The sequence below is a fragment of the Protomyctophum parallelum genome (assembly GCF_964188405.1).
Source record: "Protomyctophum parallelum genome assembly, chromosome: 11".
NCBI classification, from domain to species: domain Eukaryota; kingdom Metazoa; phylum Chordata; class Actinopteri; order Myctophiformes; family Myctophidae; genus Protomyctophum; species Protomyctophum parallelum.
In genome coordinates this window covers 31,806,339-31,826,338 of record NC_139707.1, presented here as the reverse complement: position 1 = coordinate 31,826,338, position 20,000 = coordinate 31,806,339, and the positions used below count along the sequence as shown (strand labels likewise).

General features: G+C 42.0%; 1 protein-coding gene across 2 annotated transcripts in view; it reads left to right on the top strand.

Moving 5' to 3' along the window:
- erbb4b (erb-b2 receptor tyrosine kinase 4b) overlaps positions 1–20,000 on the top strand; it is a 457,442-nt gene that overhangs the window by 308,313 nt on the left and 129,129 nt on the right. For both annotated transcript variants that reach the window (XM_083776517.1, XM_083776516.1), the window contains 6 exons: positions 773–838; positions 6,782–6,900; positions 10,434–10,575; positions 14,122–14,235; positions 16,590–16,716; positions 18,578–18,651. In XM_083776517.1, coding sequence (XP_083632643.1) covers positions 773–838; positions 6,782–6,900; positions 10,434–10,575; positions 14,122–14,235; positions 16,590–16,716; positions 18,578–18,651 — 642 coding nt within the window. The remainder of the gene's footprint in view (positions 1–772; positions 839–6,781; positions 6,901–10,433; positions 10,576–14,121; positions 14,236–16,589; positions 16,717–18,577; positions 18,652–20,000) is intronic.

Below are 20,000 nucleotides of genomic sequence, written 5' to 3'. Positions count from 1 at the left end.
TAATATACAAATAGTAAGTAGACAAAGTAATCAAATATAGGTATGGAAAATAACAAACACAATAACAAATACACTTGCGTGCGTGAGTGCATGTGCAAGCCTGAGTGTGTCCAAGAGTACATGCATGTCTGTCTGTGTCTGAGTATGCACAATAAAGCTACATTATGTTAGAATCAAGTGGATAGGGTTGCTTCAAGAGGCTGGCACTCAATCTATGTTTAAAGTTACAGAGTTGCGGAGTTGGCAAATAGTATGTGTGAATTCCAGAGTAAAGAACCTCTGACTTTAATGGAGAACTGGCTAAGAGTGGTACAACTGAAGGGAGGATGAATATTGTCAGATTGTCTAGTATTATAATCATAAACTTGAGAGTTGGCCTTAAAATATTCTTTGAAAGGTGTAGGAAGTATATTTGGAAGGTAAGTGCATTTATAGATGAAAGAACAGGATTGTACTATGTTAATGTCATAGATAGACAATACATTTAGATCTTTAAACGGAGGAGCAGATGTAGCCAAATAGTGAGAAAAGAAAGAAACACATTTATTTTGAATTATTAATAATTTGTGTAAATTAGATGGATATGTACTTGGCCAGACAATATTGCAATAAATTGCGATAAATCAAACTGTAATAAATGGTTAAGTAAGAGATGATCACTGATTGTTAATGGCCACAAATCACAATAACAAGGATCGCCAAAGCCTTGTGTACGGTCATAGTAACAAACAGAGGACATACAGTAGTAACAGTCTTGTCTTGTTTTGTGCAGGTCAGAAGTGCCACAGATCATGCAATGGGCGCTGCTGGGGTCCCAAGGAGGGCCAGTGTCAGACATGTGAGTATGCACGCACACACGCACGCACGCACACAAAAAAGTTAGAATACAGAGATAAGAGGTTTCTGCCCGGCAGCAACGATATAAACTCTATTCCTCCCTGTGTGTTTGTCTCTATTCCTGTCCCCATCCATTTAACTGTTTCTAACTTTGTCTCTTCTTCATTACATTCAGCTCTCCCTGTGTCCCTCACTTAAATTCAATTCAAAGTGGCTGTATTGGCAGCAAAAGTGGAACAACAAAAAATTAAAAGGGAATTGAAAGGGAATAAAGAAATGTGTAAACAGCGCTTGCTTTGCTCTCTCTCTCTCTCTCTCTCTCTCTCTCTCTCTCTCTCTCTGTGTCAATACCACCCTCATCTGGGGCTGTACGATATGGACAAAAATCTAATATATTTTGCAAAATATCGATATTTTGAAGATAATCTCCAAAAGGCAGAAAGGTACCGTTGGCCCAGACACTACGAAACTGTACACACACACTCCCTGAAGGCCAACACTGAACCTTTTTTCACAACATTTATAGCGCCAATTTTTGCAAAACAATATTGTGGATATTCCTATACAGATTGTATCCATAACATCACGCAAATCGGTACACAGTATCTCTATAGTCATGTGATCAACACGGATCTGCCCAATCTTCCATATTCCATCCTGATTGGCTAAGATTTGCTTCAAAAGTTTGCAGGATTGGTCCGTTTTCAACAAAATGCCTCAAATCATGAACACATTTTGCATACACATTCCCACCGTTTGTTTGTTTGTGTAGGGCTACACAGGCAAGTTGGACATCCGCCAAGAAGTGGTATAATCGTCCAGTTCAATTAGGCCGCTGATTCCATGTGGTATGATTTAGCATTCATCGATGATGTGTTCAACAGTCTGTGGTTTTCCGCATTCACAGAGATCAGTGGCAGACACTCCAATCATGTGCAGGTAGAGTTCGGTCTTAGCTACTCCAGAGCGAAGTCTGTTGAGGTTGACCCAGGCATTCCGTGGCAAGTCGCACCCAGGAGGCAATGTGGATGTGTAACAACCATTGGTTGTTCTAGCAGTCAAGGATCCATCCAGGGTGTGGAGGGCTCGTGGTATGGAGCTCTATGCCAAACTGTGTCATACGCCACAGTGAGGTCAATGAAGACTGATCCAAACTTTTCATTCCTCTGGAAGACGCTTTCGATGTCGTGAACCAGCCGGGTAACTCAATCTGTTGTTGATCCACCTTTACGGAAGCCAGCTAGAGTGTGGGGAAGGATCTCTTCAATGGTGTTGTTTATTATTGATAGAATAACTCCCTCAAGCAGTAAAGGTGTGACAGGAGGAATAGTGCGGTAGTTATTTGGTTCATCTGGGGTCTTATTTGGCCATCTGTATAGTACTGTATGGTCAGGTTTTCCAAGCGGAGAGGAAATGTTGGACCCAGGTCAGTGACTCATGGCTCATGTTCTCTCTCTCTCTCTCTCTCTCTCTCTCGCTCTCATATACAATTTTTTTATCTATTTATTTTTCTTCTTTTTCTTCAGAAAGTATAAACTACTGTAGGGGTTAAATATTTAAAAACAGCATAAGGACAACTTATGCCATGTCACAATATTACGACATCCCCAAATCCCAGACGAAGTATCTAGTTTCATATCATGTTTCTAGAACTGTAGGGACTCTCCTCTCCTCTCCTCTCCTCTCCTCTCCTCTCTTCTCTTCTCCTCTCCTCTCCTCTCCTCTCCTCTCCTCTCCTCTCCTCTCCTCTCCTCTCCTCTCCTCTCCTCTCCTCTCCTCTCCTCTCCTCTCCTCTCCTCTCCTCTCCTCTCCTCTCTCCATGTTATCCTCATTCCACCCCGTTCTACTCTACATAGTGAGATCCTCAGTGTATTACATTTGTAACTCTGAGTGTGCATCACATTATTCTCACCTCACTGTGACAGAGCAGCCCATTTCATCAGGAAACTTTGCACTGCTCATTCCTATTGTGTGCTTATTGTGCTGCTGTGTTGCAGCTGTCCGTGCTCTGACATGTACGTACGTACACATACATATGGAGTGGACACACATAACTGCGTAATGGAGAGCAGGCACCGCTCAAAAAATAATTTAATTCAGTGGTTCTCAATGAGGGGTCCGGCTGAGTGATTGATGGTTAGGAGCCAAACATTATACAAGCCATGATGTGTGTCTGCGTCAGTGTGAGAAAAAAAAGATGCTTTAATTAAATTACTTATCATCACTTCATGTGACAATCCCAACAGCCGGCATCTGTCTGTGCATGCAGATGTGAAACACACGCGCACGCACGCACGCGCACACACACACACACACACACACACACACACACACACACACACACACACACACACACACACACACACACACACACACACACACGTATACTGTACATGCACGCACAGATAAATCCATATTCAGAGGCTTTTGAAAAGAGACTCTTTAAGCCTGAGATGATCATGGCCACCTCTTTGCAGGAGTGTACGTACAGTACATTAGTATCTCAATAAAACAAAACCACACACGCACATCGCACGCACACACACATCCCTAATTCATCAAAGTGCTGTCACTAATGCTGCACCACCGTCCTGTCATTCATTATGACAGGATGTTTATCTCTGTGCATATGTTTGTGTCTCTCGTTCTTTCTCCTTCCATCTGTGTTTTCCATGTCCATGTCCCTTATTCCCACCTCCTCTTCCATCTGTTCCACCTTCTGTCCATCCATAGTCGCTCCTATAGCGCCACTGGTCCTCAAAGCTTTTAATGCCCAGGACCCCCATATGTAGTTGGCCGTAACATAACCCCCGCAACTCCAGAAAAAATGGTTGTCTTGTGTATTTTTAATAGAGATGCCAGGGTGAACATTTTTATTCAGTTGTTAAATTTCCAAAAGGAAAGGCATGTATTTAAATCAGTCTGACCAAAAATTATCCTCACACGCCTCGGAAACCCAGACGTTTTTCCATGTGTAGTATCCTACTCACCTGTCAAATATTATCCAAGAAGATGCAATCATTTTGAAAATAGCTGTTCTACAATCTTGACCATTGAGAGCAATTTTTCTAGTACTGTATCTGTGGAACTGAGTCAGACAAAATGTAATGCCTCAACACCTTCAATTCCAAGTCCTTGTCAGTGTTGGTGGTCCCCAGTTCAAATATAATTTAATTTGTGGGGGGTTGCTGCCTGAAAAGTTTGAGATCCGCTGTCATGGATGACTGACAACAATCGCGGTGAAGGAAATGCTGCTCAGGAGGCAGCCGCTCTTCACACCACCACCAGCGATGGAGAACGAGAGAGCAAAGTACCTGTTGAGCACTGCCAGAAGCATACTCCTCTTGCTCATCAGTATCTGTCTATAAAAAAAGAAAGAAAGAACGTTAGCCAGAAATTGCTGATCTACAACACACAATGCATCGCAAGCAAGTTAAGCAAGCATGCGTTCTCTTCTCTTTTAAGACTAAAATGGTGAGACAACAAAGTGCAAATACAGTGTGGCACTGTGGCTAGTGGTTATATGGATAACAATTACATTAATTATGACAAATTAATTAATTAGTAAGCGGATCTGTCTGTTTCTGGATACAATTTATGTCTTTGTTGTTTTTGTCACAATGGCATACAATTCACTCCAGGCACTGCAGGCAGACACTCAGAAAACACATTTGAAGGCAGCATAGGAATGGTTCATTTGCAGTGTAAACAGGCAGGCCTCAAATCTGTCTCTGGCCCAATATGATGGACCAACATCATATCCCAAGCAGCTTTCAGTTGGCTCACAGCAAAGCTGTGTCTAATTGCAATACATCCCACTACAGACTCTTTTTTTCCTCCTCCTTTATTTTGGATTTGTCTCCTATATAGGCTGCAAGTATATACATACAGTATACCAGGCATACTCTATGAGGTGGATTCCTTTTCCATTTTTTCTTGCTATTATGCTTGCTATTATTTTTCCTTAAAGTGAATGTTTAAAAGGCAGATTGATCAAAAGCGTCACACCTCCCTCCCATGGCAAGGTCATTTATTTGACAGAGTGTTGCTCGCTTTAAAGTAGGCCATTTCATTTTGGCTCTGGCACCGTTAATGGAATGACACTGATGGCACGTTAGTTGTATGGTGAGGTGAGACATGAGAAGTGTGTGTGTGTGTGTGTGTGTGTGTGGGTGTGTGTGTGTGTGTGTGTGTGTGTGTGTGTGTGTGTGTGTGTGTGTGTGTGTGTGTGTGTGTGTGTGTGGTGTGTGTGTGTGTGTGTGTGTGTGTGTGTTGTATATTGGGTGAATGGGGTGTGTGACTGGTATCCATCTAAAGTATATGTGATATCTCTCCACCATTTCGCCTCCAGGTGCAAGATAAACACACACAAACACACGCACACATACACACACACACACACACACACACACACACACACACACACACACACACACACACACACACACACACACACACACACACACACATACACACATACCCTTATACATAATTTTTGGTCAACCAACCAGCCAAAAGTAGGCCTTGAGATGAGATGCGGTGATATCACATACAAAACAATATTATTGTTATATTATTACAATTATACTGTACATGCAGTTATAGGTTCACAGCAACACAATTCCAGAGTGATATATAACACAGGTCAAGACTATTTTGGACCAGTTTTTAGACTAGTCCACAGCTTTAAGCAGGCTAACGGCATTCAATCCCAGACTTGCGAGTTTTGATTCAATCTTAAAACTCCCTCGTCAAAATAATCTCGTCCTCACCCGACCGATCGACAGTGTGAAATTCGGAACAGATCATGACATTAAAGGGCCACTTCACCCCTTTTGCAACCAGATCTTATTTTAATGATGTTTGGTAGACAAGAATCACTTTCCTGGGGTTTTTATGTGGGTAATACATGTATGTGTTTTTACATGTTTCAGTATTTCAAAGTGTCCATGGGCTCCATGATGTCATGGACACTGGGCTCACTTACTTCCTGGACTACATGTTGTCTCAGTAAGACAGCCCTCCCCCTATCCACAAGGATGAGCAGTGCACCAAAGCATTATGGTAATTGTAGTCCAGGAAGGAAGTGAGCCCAGTGTCCATGACATAATGGACACTTTGAAATACTAAATATGTAACATATTTATATAACACATATTTCCCACGTAAAAACCCCAGGAAAGTGTTTCTTGTCTCCCAAACATCATTAAAATAAGATCTGGTTGCAAAAGGGGTGAAGTGGCCCTTTAATCGGCTGACACCGTGAACAATGCTCGTTGGACACCTATCAAGCTCAGCCTGTTTCAGTCTCTCATTTCTCAAAAAGTCTTCAGAATAGACGCAGGCTTGTGTACGTTTGGCGTATGGTTGTGTGACAGGCCCATATGGCTACGATGTGGTGACAGTAGGACTGTGAGTGGGCCGACAGACGGGACTGAGCGAGCGAGGCGACAATCGCAATGCACTGAGGAAATGGAGACCTCAATCATTCTGTCACGTCAAACTAGAGATGAACCAGCAGGTGTAGGTGTCAACGTGATGGGACGTAAAGTAGAAACTGTACTGTGTAGGTGGTATGCTTGCCTCATCTGAACCCACTGTAGGCACGCATGTTACGGTCGTATGCGCGCACACACACACACACACACACACACACACACACACACACACACACACACACACACACACACAATTCACCTACTGTATCCTCTCCCACGCATACACACCCATTTCACATTATGCAGATATACAGTAGGCTACTACATGCACATATTGATGCTGGCTGTGGATATTGTCACAAATAATTTCATAAGAGCCATCTTTGTCGTGAGCATTTCTTCGACACTGGCACTGAGGTTGTTTTTCACTGTCTCTGACTGACAATCCTCAACTCCGTATTTTACCCTCTCTTCCTCCCTCCCAATCTCTCTCTCTCTCTCCACAGTGACTAAGACGGTGTGTGCGGAGCAGTGTGACGGCCGTTGTTTCGGACCCTATGTTAGCGACTGCTGCCACCGTGAATGTGCAGGTGGTTGCTTTGGACCAAAGGACACGGACTGCTTTGTAAGATAAAACACGCACACACACACACACACCAGCGCACGCACGCACGCACGCACGACAGACAGACAGACAGACAGACAGACAGACAGACAGACAGACAGACACACAGTGACACAGTGACAGACAGACAGACACACACACAGTGACACACACACACACACACACACACACACACACACACACACACACACACACACACACACACACACACACACACACACACACACACACACACTTTCTCTCTCTCTCTCTCTCTCTCTCTCTCTCTCTCTCTCTTCTATCAAACAAAAGGGTACTTGTTGTCATGGTGAATCTTACCAAACTGATTATTGAGATATTTTTAATGTTCAGTAAGTCATGTGTGTAAAAAGCTCAACATTTCCACTTCCTTCCCCGCAGACAGTCCTTCCTAAGTTCCTATGACCTTCAGCATGCTTACTGCTCCCTCCATTTTCTGCTGTCTTTTCAAGGCTTGATCTAGTTGCTCCTGTCAAACGTCAACACATACCTCGACCACAGTGCCAAGTGCCAACCCATCAGAGAAACCATTACATGCTATTAAATTCCCATTTTCCACACAGAAATCTAGTCATTAAAGAATGTTTTTCCACACATGCTTTGAGTATCTTTGGTCATAATGGGGAGATGGTTTCCAATAGATGCCAAAAAGAATGCCAAGTTTTGTTTATTTTTACATCAAAAAGTCCCTAAATGTCCAGTCTTAGTTATGTCTTCTCAAACAAATATGTAACTTTCAACCAGTAATATGGCGATGACAAGCTGCTTCCACACAGTTCTCTGTTCTCTGTTTAATGCCAGCTATGATGGTGTGATGGAAGTGCATTACAAACAATCTGTTCTTAAAGTTAAATAAAATATGTTTCAGAGAATATTTGAGGTGAGATGGGCAATGGATAAACTTTCAGTACTGTCTTTTTGCAGTGTGCAAGCGAGTTTAGAGCCCGCCTGAGAGGACAAATGCACGCTGTGTGAGTCATATGGAGAGATAGATATGTTGCATATTTCGAGGGCAAACTGATTTGATTTTGATCATATCAGCCCTAACGAAAAAAGGATAGTCATTTGTAATGCCGACCTCACCTCCCCAGGACATACGTCAGGATATGGTCACGAAAAGCCACTTCAGCTGGTGTTTAAGTCCAAACCTGCTTCCACAAACCCTCCCCTCTTAGCTCTTTAACGTTTTTACATGCATTGAATAATTGAAAAGCATGTTTTTTTTTGTGGATGGCTGGATGCATCTTTTATACGTATGGACTTGCAGGGACTTATTTTATGAATAAGTTAGCTCAACGATTAACTGGGTTAACTGGTGCACGCCTGACTCAGAGATCCCATACGGAGCTGTGGAGTTTCAGCACAGCAGGCTAAGTCTTTTCTGATTATCTTTGCAGCTCTTTGTTGCTCCCGCTTCAGCCATTATTAAAGCAGTGAGGGTGCTGAGCTTTGTTTTTAAATATTAAGATGTTCAAGTTGGGCAATTTAATCAGTTATATGAGCAAAAATAATGTAACGCTCCTGAGGACTCAACAGTGTTTTTTTTTAAGTCAAAAGTTATTATTACAACTAAAACCTCATTTCAGCATTATATTGCCAGCTTTGCTACCAACTTATTGTATTGCACATGTCAACAACAAGGCAGTTCAAACTTCAAAGTGCTTTACACAATATATTTAGAGCATGAAGACAATGTGTTACGTTACTGTATTTGTTTATTTGCCAGGACAATGCTCAATAATGAACCAGCTAATCATCTTGAGGTCCCAACACCCAGTCTGGGAACCACACTGCCTTAGAGGAAGGAGAGCCAGTCTGTGTATAAAGTATATAGATACAATAAGCACTATTATAAGCTCTAACTTTTTCTAAACTTAAACATTTATGTTTTTCCCAGTATGGTATTGTGGTATTTTATATATTATCTATATAGCGCATATTCTTTTTGGAGGATCATGCATGAGACAAGAGTCTACTATCTCTTTGCTTCGTCACGTGTACCTCAGCGATCTGGATTGGCCCTGAACCATTCTTTGAAATCAATTATTTGACAGCCAGTGTAAAGATCTAAGAACTGGAGCGATATGCTCCACGCTTATCAGCAGCAGTGTGGTTCAGGATGAACTTTGCAACGGTCTGATACATTTTTAGGGAGACCTGAAAAGACACTGTTACTGTAGTCTAGTCTACTGAAGATAAATGCAATGCAGAAAGTTTTTCCAAATCCCGCTGAGACATGAATCCTTTAACGATTAAAGGATAAAAGTGTAATCCTTGATATATTCTTAAGATGATAGTGAGGCTGACTTTGTAATTATCTTAAATAATGGAGTGCTGTGAGTTTTGTACTTTTTCGGTTTTTCTATGGAGTTAACATTACTCTAATCGACCCCCAGGTGTGGTTAGAATTATATGAAATAATATGTCTTCCCTGTGTATTTTCTTCCTGAAAACTTTGTGTCAAAAGGCCCAATCAAAATACACCACGTTAATGAAATCACAATATCATCCACTCCCCTTAACGCCTCCAACTTTATCATACAACAGCTGTGTTTGAGGCTTCAGTACAGGTGGATCACCACCCACCTGAAAACCTGGTGGGTCTGAGTGAGTCCGTTGCTACTGTATAACAAGAGTTATGGGTAGGGCCGTGTTTTTTTTTAATCATTACAGATTGAAGCTAAATGCTGACTTGTCACAGTGAAATTACTGTCCCACTGCTGGTCAAGGCATGACTTGGGCTCTGAATAATGGGATGAATTAAACAACTGTGCATTAAAAGAAGTGAACACGCACTTACTAAATGAACCATTAAGTCTTTTAAGATTATTTTTACGGTAGGCTCATAGCAGCTCGCTTTAGAAGCGTTGACCTGCTGAGCAGCAATAATTGGCTAACTGCTATAGTGTCTGTCTCTCGTGTGAGCGCCACTGTTGCCATGCTTATAAGTTACTTTGGGCTTGTTTTTCTGTAAAGGCCCATGTAAATATTGGTGGTTGTGTTACTGTTTTTTGGGGGTTTGTGTAGTTGCTTATTTAGGCTTTATTCATATATTGTTTTCTAAAACATTTTCATGTCAAGGACCCGCAAATTATAATGAATTTGGTGCCCCAGATCTTTGTTGTTGTTGCTTATTTCTCTCAAACAACCTGACAACACTGGTGGTGAGAGCGTTGTAATCTGTAATAGGACACTTTGCAGTGCTGTTGGCCATTATGCAGGCTGCCATCATGCCATGTGCAGAAACGTCAAACGAACACTTTGATCTTTTAATGTTACACTATCAAAAGGCATAGCTACTGTACTTCAAGAGATTAAAGCTGCTCTGTATTCTTCTCTCTCTCTCCCCCTTTCTGTGTTTCATGTGCATACATGAAAACCTACATGTGTCGTGTGTGTGTGTGTGTGTGTGTGTGTGTGTGTGTGTGTGTGTGTGTGTGTGTGTGTGTGTGTGTGTGTGTGTGTGTGTGTGTGTGTGTGTGTGTGTGTGTGTGTGTGTGTGTGCGCGCGCGCAGGCCTGCACCAACTTCAATGACAGTGGGGCGTGTGTGACCCAGTGTCCCCAGCCCTTTGTGTACAACCCCACCACCTTCCAGCTGGAACACAACCCCATGGCCAAGTACACCTATGGAGCCTTCTGTGTCAAGAAGTGTCCACGTGAGTCTCCCTGCGCATGCATGCACACACGCACGCACTTGTACATCAAGCTGCCTCACGCTACAGAAACAGGAGATAGGCTCATGCCCTATGGGCCTCATGGCTTGGCGAGGCTTATTACTTACTTACTTACTACTTGTGTTAATACTTTTCATTGGTTGGATATTTATAAAACCCACACAAGACACACATTCAACCTGGCAAGGTGTATTTTGGGCCTATCATTATCACATATATAATTTGTTTAAAATCCCCCACAACGCGCCAGATCACGAGTCACGAGTCACAACACACATGTAGTTCGGCTATTCTTGCTACTTTGACATGTATGGTGAAGCAGGGTATTTATTTACAAAGAAATAATTTGGAGATTCAAGGTTTCTGCCCGACAGCTACACTGCAAGTGTAGCTTAGTGTACAGTACAAATTTGCTCACATAATCGCACGAACGTACGCGACACACGCACGTGACACACGCACGTGCGCGCACACACACACACACACACACACACACACACACACACACACACACATGCACGCACACACACACACACACACACACACACACACACACACGCGCACACACATACATAACCGCACGCACACACCGCAGGACAACAGAACAGATGTATTCTGTTAAGTATAAACACCTTCTGAAGATATACATACATAATGCAAAACCAGCCTTGACGTGTACTGAAGTGTACTTAGCCTGTTTGCTCTGCTGCTCTGGTAATCCCCCAACCCCCCCCCCCCATGCTCAGGGTGGGGGTCAGAAAGAGTATACCGCCGTGGCATCTGAAGTTCATCTGCTGCGGTCCCCGCGCGGAGATCCTCTTACACGGCATGCATTATCGTTTGGGCTGTCGCCATTTCCATCTTCCTGCTCGTCATTGTGTTCGCCTGCTTTGTTAGGACAGACGGGAACCATTATGTAGGGACCTTACATTATATGCTGAAGTGAAGCGTAAATGGTGCATTTGTATAGCGCCTGTGTGCATTACTTTCACCCATTCACAAATCAAATCACACACATATTCACACATCGACGGCAGCACCGGGTCTTGCTTGTGAAGGGGGGGGGGGGGGGGGGGGGGGGTTTGGAAACTTCTTAGAGACAGGTGTGAAGGCATTGGTGCGATTCGATATAAAGCCAGTGAGGGTACATGTGGGCTGCTTACGTGAGTCTTAAAGGTTTCATGGCATCACATTTTTATTATTATTGTTATTATTAATATTGTTTTAAAAAAAATTTACCGCAAGTACACCTAAAAAAACGGAACTCTGAACATTCAGTGGGTTTCTGTAGTCTTGGGTTTTCTGAATAATTAGGCTCAGAAAAGTGCTGAGATTGGCCCCTGGACTTTGACATCAAACTCTCTCGGAATGAATATGGAGGACCTGCTCTCTCCCAGGGCTCTCTCAATCAAATCCTTAGTGTTCATGTTGTGTTTACATGTTACATGTTTAGATGTTATTAATAATCAGGGGGGCACACAACCGATGTGCCAGTGTTCATACGTCGTCAAAATGTTTTCTGTGCGTAGATCAAAGGCATGCAAGGCACATTTGCGCACCAACAGCTGAGACAGTTATGTAGGGAAATCTGACAGGCATTCAAAAGGAACTCAAATGTGATGTTAATGTCCTGTAAGTAGACTTAAAATAAAACTAGTGTTGACTAATCATTACATGTGGCTCTTATTTTGAAGAGGAAGTTATGCACAGGAAGTCCGTTTCAGTTGTAAACAAGCTACTATGACACTTTCCCAAAGTTACATGCTTCCCCCCTTTGGACTGCTGGACAGCTGACAGGAGGTTCTCTTTATTCTTAAACAAATATATATACTGTATATATACTTTTTTTTAAAGAGTAAAGAGAGCCTACTGTCATCTGTCCAGCAGTCCAAATATTATTAAATTAAATGTCAGAATGTTAGACCTGAGGTCTACCATTGCGTGGCGCTCACAAAGCGTTTTAATTATTTAACTGCTATTTCTGCCAATCTGCTCACTCCTTCACTGCTCTTCAAATCCAGAGATCTCAGCGTTGTATTGTGAAGAACAAGACAAACAGAAGTAACGGAAGACTTCAATTAGGGTCTTAATTGGAGTGCGATACGCTGCATGTCTTGGCCTTGAAAAGAACATTTATTTCAATTGCACGTGACGTGTGCATGTGCGTGCGACCGTGCGCGCGCGTGTGTGTGTGTGTGTGTGTGTGTGTGTGTGTGTGTGTGTGTGTGTGTGTGTGTGTGTGCGTGTGCGTGTGGCGGCGTGCGTGAGTACATTGAAATTAGTTTCTGGCAATGTTCCATCTCAATAACTCGAGTGTGCGGTAGATTATAGTGGTTGCTGAGTGGCCAATTGCAATGTTCTGATCAGTTGATTATTTCTCATCATACTGCAGATTAAATGGATTCACAATGCAACTTTTCCCCCTGCGTGGGCCCAGATGTCTAACGTCTAACAGCCAGAATATGAGTTAGATATACTGTAACAATTTGTCATGCACCAAATTTTATGGGCCGTGAGTAAATATTCCCCCTCTTTTCATTTCCTTAATAAAAAAATAAATCATAACTTAACAATTAAAAACAATTCCAACTAGTACATAGTAGTACTAGTACACAAATAAATTAAATTAATCATTAAAACAGTCAAGAAGTTGTGAAAATGGCAGACCTGCCATAGATCTGCTATTTTCTTTATTTTTATTTTTTCAAAATCTTTTGATTCAAGTTTTTGTGACAAGCACAGGGGCAAGTATTAAACAGACATATCAAATATAAAAATAAAAAATAAAACTCAATCCCCTTAGCATAGCAGCTGAGTTTAGCAGCTAAAGTTAACAGTCTGCAGAGACCTCAAGCTGTCACTGTGCGACTCTATGATGTTTTTGTTATTAATGCAATAATCCCAACCCACTAGTAATTATTTTATAAACTATTTGGTGTCATGTTTCTTTTGTTTTATGGTTTAAACTAAAGTCACATTATAGCTGTGAGCTGCGAGGAAGCCGAAACATTGTGTCTTGTTGCAGTTCCATGATGTCCAGTAAAATTCTAAAATCAAATCACACTGATATATAGACTCATTCCTTCATTCCTAACAAATTCATTGTTCATGCTTTTTATTTCCAGTAAATGTGATTATACTGCAATGCACTGTTTGCTGTTCTGACAGAACAGCAATTACATCAACTCCAGGTTGTTCAGCCAAGTTTGAACACGTCCTCCTATTTCATCTCTCCACTGCATGGCTCCCCATAAAACAAGGAATTGATTACTACTTCTTATTATATTAAAATCTATAATATCTCAAATTTATATAGTGCTTTTCTACAGTAAGTATACTCAAAGACTATTTACATGGCGGGGAGGAGAAAACTTTATTATAGGAATAAAAAACGGGGGGAGGGGTGCAGTAACGGTAGCCTACTTGGTCTTGGGGAGCTCAGCGAGGTTGGCGTCACCAAACAATGAATGGCTTACAGTAGCTCCGTCCCATGTAAGCATTTGGTGGAAATAATGTAATTTGTTGCAGATAACTTTGTGGTGGACCAGAGCTCCTGTGTGAGAGCCTGTCCCAGCAACAAGATGGAAGTAGAGGAGAACCGCATCAAGATGTGCATCCCTTGCACAGATATCTGCCCTAAAGGTAAGCCACATGCCGGTCAACAAAGTATACTTTTTAATTGGTTAACAATGCTGCGTACAATCACCTTAGTGTAGCACTTAGAGCATACGCTTTTCATGTGTAAGGTCGTCGGTTCGAACTCTGCCTGACGTTGAATATGTGTATAGTTTGTGTATAGTTCAACATTTTAAAAATGCAAATAAACACAGCACTGCAGATAACGTTTGATTTGATCATAGAATTATCTCAGCAAACATTATGTCAATAAGAATGAATCAATAATTATTATTAATCAAATAATGTCTGATCAGATAGGGATTAAAAGGATATGGGAGACTATGGGGAAACTAGTCTTATTAAGACTAGCATCACTGTAGTTTTCCATAGCACTAGCTTGTAAAGCTATAGAATGCTTAGACGTAGAGCATTATGCAGCTTTACAAGCTAGCAGTTGCTTACATGTACACAGAAGTTGAACAGCACAAGAGAAATATAGTTTTCCTAACTAAAGAAATTACTACGTGAACATCCGCCAAGTAATAATAAATGTTATTACAACAAGTATCATACAACATTAAGGCAGATGAATGAAAAGATTAACCCTCAACTGAATACTGGCAAGGCAAGGCAGTTTTATTTTGTAGGACATTTAAACAACAATGTGCTTTATACACAGAACACCAAGCAAAGGAAACACAGTTATACAATGACATATAGGATGCATAAAACCAAAATAAGTTAACCATAACAAATACAGTTAAACAGAACTGCAAAAATTGGCTGTAGATGAAGAGACAAGAAAGCAACTTAATATGTCCCTGATAAGAATTAATGTAACACTGAGGATGTGTGCAGCCAATAATTGTGTTGCTGTACTGTAGTTAACTGCACTTCAAAAAGACACAAAAGCAATTGACTATTAAAGACAAACAAACAAACATTATGCAACTTGGAATTTAGTTGAACAACCAGCAAACTGCTCAAACATGTAGGCAAACGTTTGAACTTTTAACTCCTCCCAACCATTGAATACTACTTTTTTTTTTTTTTTTTGAGGGGCGCCAGCACTGCACTGGTTTGTGTGTCTGTGTGTCCGTAACACGGAATATGATGATTTGATTGGCTGAGCATGGAATGTGATGATGTATGAATATGATGATGTATGATGATACGAGCGCCCCTTTGTTCTTTGCAATGTTGCAGCTTCTGTAGGTAGTATTATTTAATACAATGAATATGAAACTAATTGTCTCCACCAGGCCGAAGGCATGGGGAGAGAGTATGTTTTGCACTCCGTCCGTCCGTCCGTCCGTCCGTCCGTGTGTGTGTGTGTGTGTGTGTGTGTGTGTGTGTGTGTGTGTGTGTGTGTGTGTGTGTGTGTGTGTGTGTGTGTGTGTCCCCGTCCGTTAGCAGCTAATCTCGGCCACCGTTAACCCGGTCGATGCCAAATTTTGCACACACACTCCCTGGATGCCAACGATGAACCTCTGCCCCAAACCTTCCAGAACGGCCTGTTATAGCGCCACCAGGAGGCCGCTTTGTGCAAAACAAGTTTTTGCACAGTACACCTACAGATTTTGTCCAAACATCACGCAAATTGGTACACAGTCTCTCTAGAGCCATTCAACCAAACCGGTCTTTCAGATTTCTCACACTCCATCCTGATTGGTTAAGATTGGCTTCCAAAGTTCACAGGAGTGCTCAGTTTCAAACAAAATGCTGCAAATCATGAACACATCGCGTGATTTCCGTGAAATTGTGCACCCACATTCCCACTAGGTCCAGGACAAAATGCCACATTTTGCCACAATTTCAACTCAGCCTCAAGGTGGCGCTATAACTGGCCGAAAAGTGTTTTACCTCTAACTGCACGGATCTGTGGATAACCTGGTGGAGACCTGTGCCCAGAAGGGCACTTTTTCTAGTTCTAAAATACTTTTGTATTATTATTAATCCTGTTCAAAACAATGAGTTTGACATTCCCACTGTACTTCGTAGGACACAGACTAAAACTCTGTGTGTGTGTGTGTGTGTGGGTGGCAGCGGTGGCCGAATGGTTTGCGGAGCGGTCTTGATATCGAAGGTCGCTAGTTCGTATCCCCGGACTGGCACGTTAAAATTACCACCGCTGAAGTGCCCTTGGACAAGGCATTGAACCTCTACCATGAAATGTTCTATGAGCAGAGCCTGGCTATAAACAAGTTCTTGGGCTTAGTACAGTTACCCTGGGTAAACATAGTACCTTTCCTTTCTTTTGTGTGTGTGTGTGTGTGTGTGTGTGTGTGTGTGTGTGTGTGTGTGTGTGTGTGTGTGTGTGTGTGTGTGTGTGTGTGTGTGTGTGTGTGTGTGTGTGTGTGTGTGCGCGCGCGTTCCAGCCTGTGACGGCATCGGTACGGCCAGCCTTCAGACGGCCCAGACTGTGGACTCCAGCAACATTGATAAGTTTGTCAACTGCACCAAGATCAATGGAAACCTGGTCTTCCTCATCACCGGGATAAAAGGGTGAGAATTGATTGGACGGCTAGAAGCAGATCGTAGGAAGTGGTAGATATTTACTCGTGCCTACACATTCACTGTAAAGACCTTAGAGAAACCTGTACACTCTCAGTGTTACAGATCTGGTAGTTCCTAACGATCAGTCATTTAGCTAGGGACCCCCTGGAACCCCCTCAAGGATCCCTGCAGTTCCCTGGACCACTCAACAACCACACGTACAGTGGTGTCGCAACAGAGAACAAAATGGAGCGTGTATATACTGTAGCACCTTCATCCAAAGCGTGTTCATTACCTTCACCCTAACACTGGGGGAGCCAGGGATCAAACTGGGAATGTTCCAATTCCCTAGCGGCTGCTACCTCCTGAGCTACTGCCACCCTACAAGAAATGCTGATAGCTTTCTTACGTTAGTCTATAGTTATATTATAATCTCACACTGTGTCAACCACACACCGAGTAGCCTGTCGATTTAATCTGTACACTCTCAGAGTGAAATTTACTCAGGTTTTATTTCGATCGTACTCTTTCTTATCTTGCTAACACTGAGTGTTGTATTGTGTTCAAGCCTGACCTTATAGTCCAAATATTGAAAACTAAAACCGCTTGTGAAAAGGCAACCAGACAGACATGGCGTAAACACTCAAATTAAATGTCATTATTTTACAGTGATATTGATTTAAAAGCGGTGCTTGAAAGATCAATTCAGTAAATAGCAGTTCGGTCCCATTGGTCTCTGGCTCCCCCCTCCCCCCAAAAAATCTAAACAGTCACATTTCTGCCTAGTGTATTTGGAGCATGTGCTAAAAGCCTGAATGTGAAATATGCACTAGGTATAGTTAAGTGGATAAATGAATGTGGATGGAGGCTTGGAGCAGGCTAGGTTTGGTGGTGGTAAGTGGGTGACTCTGCTTGAGAGTGGTACTGCAGATTGGACCAGTAAGGACATTGCTACTACTACTACTACTACTATACTACTACTACAGATGCTAATAAGTAGAATTAATTACAGTGAGGAGTCGATGTGTTCGGTTCGATGATGCCACAGAGGTTGGCAGAAAGGCTCGAAATTGAAGTATTGCTACTTTAAAATAATGATTGAGGTAGATGTGTCCTATACCGGCCTTACTGGGGTATACTGTACATTTCTAAATGTTGGAGTAAGGGAGACCACCTCCAACCAACGCACAGTAGTGTACTACTTGTATTGCTGACATTTTTACCGTTGAGCTGTATGTAATGTATTCCCTGTGTGCTCTGGGAATACATTTAATCTTGACCAGTCAAAATTTGTGACAGATCCGGTGTCGAGGAGAGACAATCTAATTTCCTCAATAGAAGAGCAGGGAAACAAAATAGAAAACACCCCAATTACGTTATTGTATTTACATAGGCTATTCTACCGTACCGAGATCGCTTGTTGATGGCATAATTGCCCGAGAAGGGGTAGTAAGCGAAAAGTAAGTAGGCCTACTCTACCGTACAGATAGCTCTGTTCCATTCTATCTTATTCTAAACTATTGTAGTCAATAGTTCCCTCTTACTTTGTATTCTATTGTTGCATTATTGTCTTCATGTCTGGCTGAGTGTGGATAATGGAGGGAATGAGTGGCCCACTCATTCAGCCAGAGGGTTTTTAGATGAGCCTTGCCGCAGGCAAGGCTCATCTAAAAACCCTCTGGCTATTTCACAACACAGAGCCAAGACAAGCACAGAGCGGCTGTTCATTGTTGTAAAACAAAACAAAAAAATCCTGAGCACTTCTGTTTTGTCAATGCAGTACAAAAATGCTAATTCTCTCACTCCCCTTAAAAAAGAAAAACAAACGTTGGTACTTTTCATTACATTTCTCTGCAAATGTCTTCCACAGGGACGTCTATCACCAGATCGAAGCCTTGGATCCCGAAAAGCTGAACGTGTTCCGCACCGTTCGCGAAATAACAGGTGAGCAATGAGATAAGAACTGGAAATGAGTTTGTCTCTCATTGACTTCACTACACAGCTGTACAGCTACCGCATATAGCTGCGAAGGCTCTCGGAAACATCATAGTCCGGCAACCGACAGGTTGTCAAAAATGTCAAACTTTCCTTTTGCTTTAAGTAGCATGTGACAAGTCAAACTATGATTCTGAATACATTCCAAGCATTAGTTTTGCACAAATTTCACTTCTTGGGCTAAAAACAGCCATAGCCACTTTTGTGCTTCTTCTATGGACGTTTTTAGTCCAAGGAGTGTTTTTTTGTTCAAAACTAATGCTTGGAATGGATTCAGAGTGGATTCATGTCACATGCTACTTAAAGCAAAAAGAGAGTTTGACATTTTTGCCTGCCATAGGATGTTAATGGTAGGGTCACCCCTCCCCCCCTCTTCATCAATGGGGAAGAGGTAGAAATAGTTTCCTCCTTCCGGTTCCTAGGGACCACCATCCATGAATCCTTATCATGGGATCTTAACACCAGTCTCATAATAAGTAAATCACACCAGCGTCCCTATTTCCTGCGGCAGCTTAAGAAGTTCAAAGTCAGCCAAGCAGCCATGACTCACTTCTATAGGGCCACTATTGAAAGTGTTCTCACCTTCTCCATGCTTGTCTGGTTTGGTCACACAACCTCTCAAGACAAATTAAAGCTTGAAAGAGTAGTACGTCGCGCATCAAAATACATTGGATGCAGCCTCCCTACACTTTCCTCACTCTATTCCACCAGAATAATTAGGAAGGCAAATAAAATCCTTGCAGACAACTCCCATCCTGCACATCACTTCAGGGATAGCACTTACCCTGTAGCCATTAGACATCTGAACTCATAGTATATACATATAGCACTTTAAAAGAAACTGAATGTAATTTCCTATGCTGCTGGTTTTTGTTTTTGTATTGTACTGTCCTTCTTGTTTGTGTATCTATGGTTGTCTGTATATGTTGAGTATGAACCAAGACAAATTCCTATCACTTGTTGACATGGCAAATAAATTATTGAATCTTGAATTGAATCACCAGAAACTCCTATAATAAAAATTGCCTGATACCCACAGCCGGTCAGCAAGTGGATTCATGAATGTATGTATATAGACAATATTTTAGGCCAATAAAAAATACTATATACCAAATTTCCCCCCCCGTCAACCCCGGCTGCCGGACTATCAGGTATTTTTCAATAACTTATTCATAAACATAGCGTTTGCCCGATCACAATGCATTATTCTTTATGATTCCACGTATGCATCGACATGTATGGTGCAGCACATTATGCACAGTGCTCACATGTGTGTGTTTGTTGGAGCCCACTAGAGA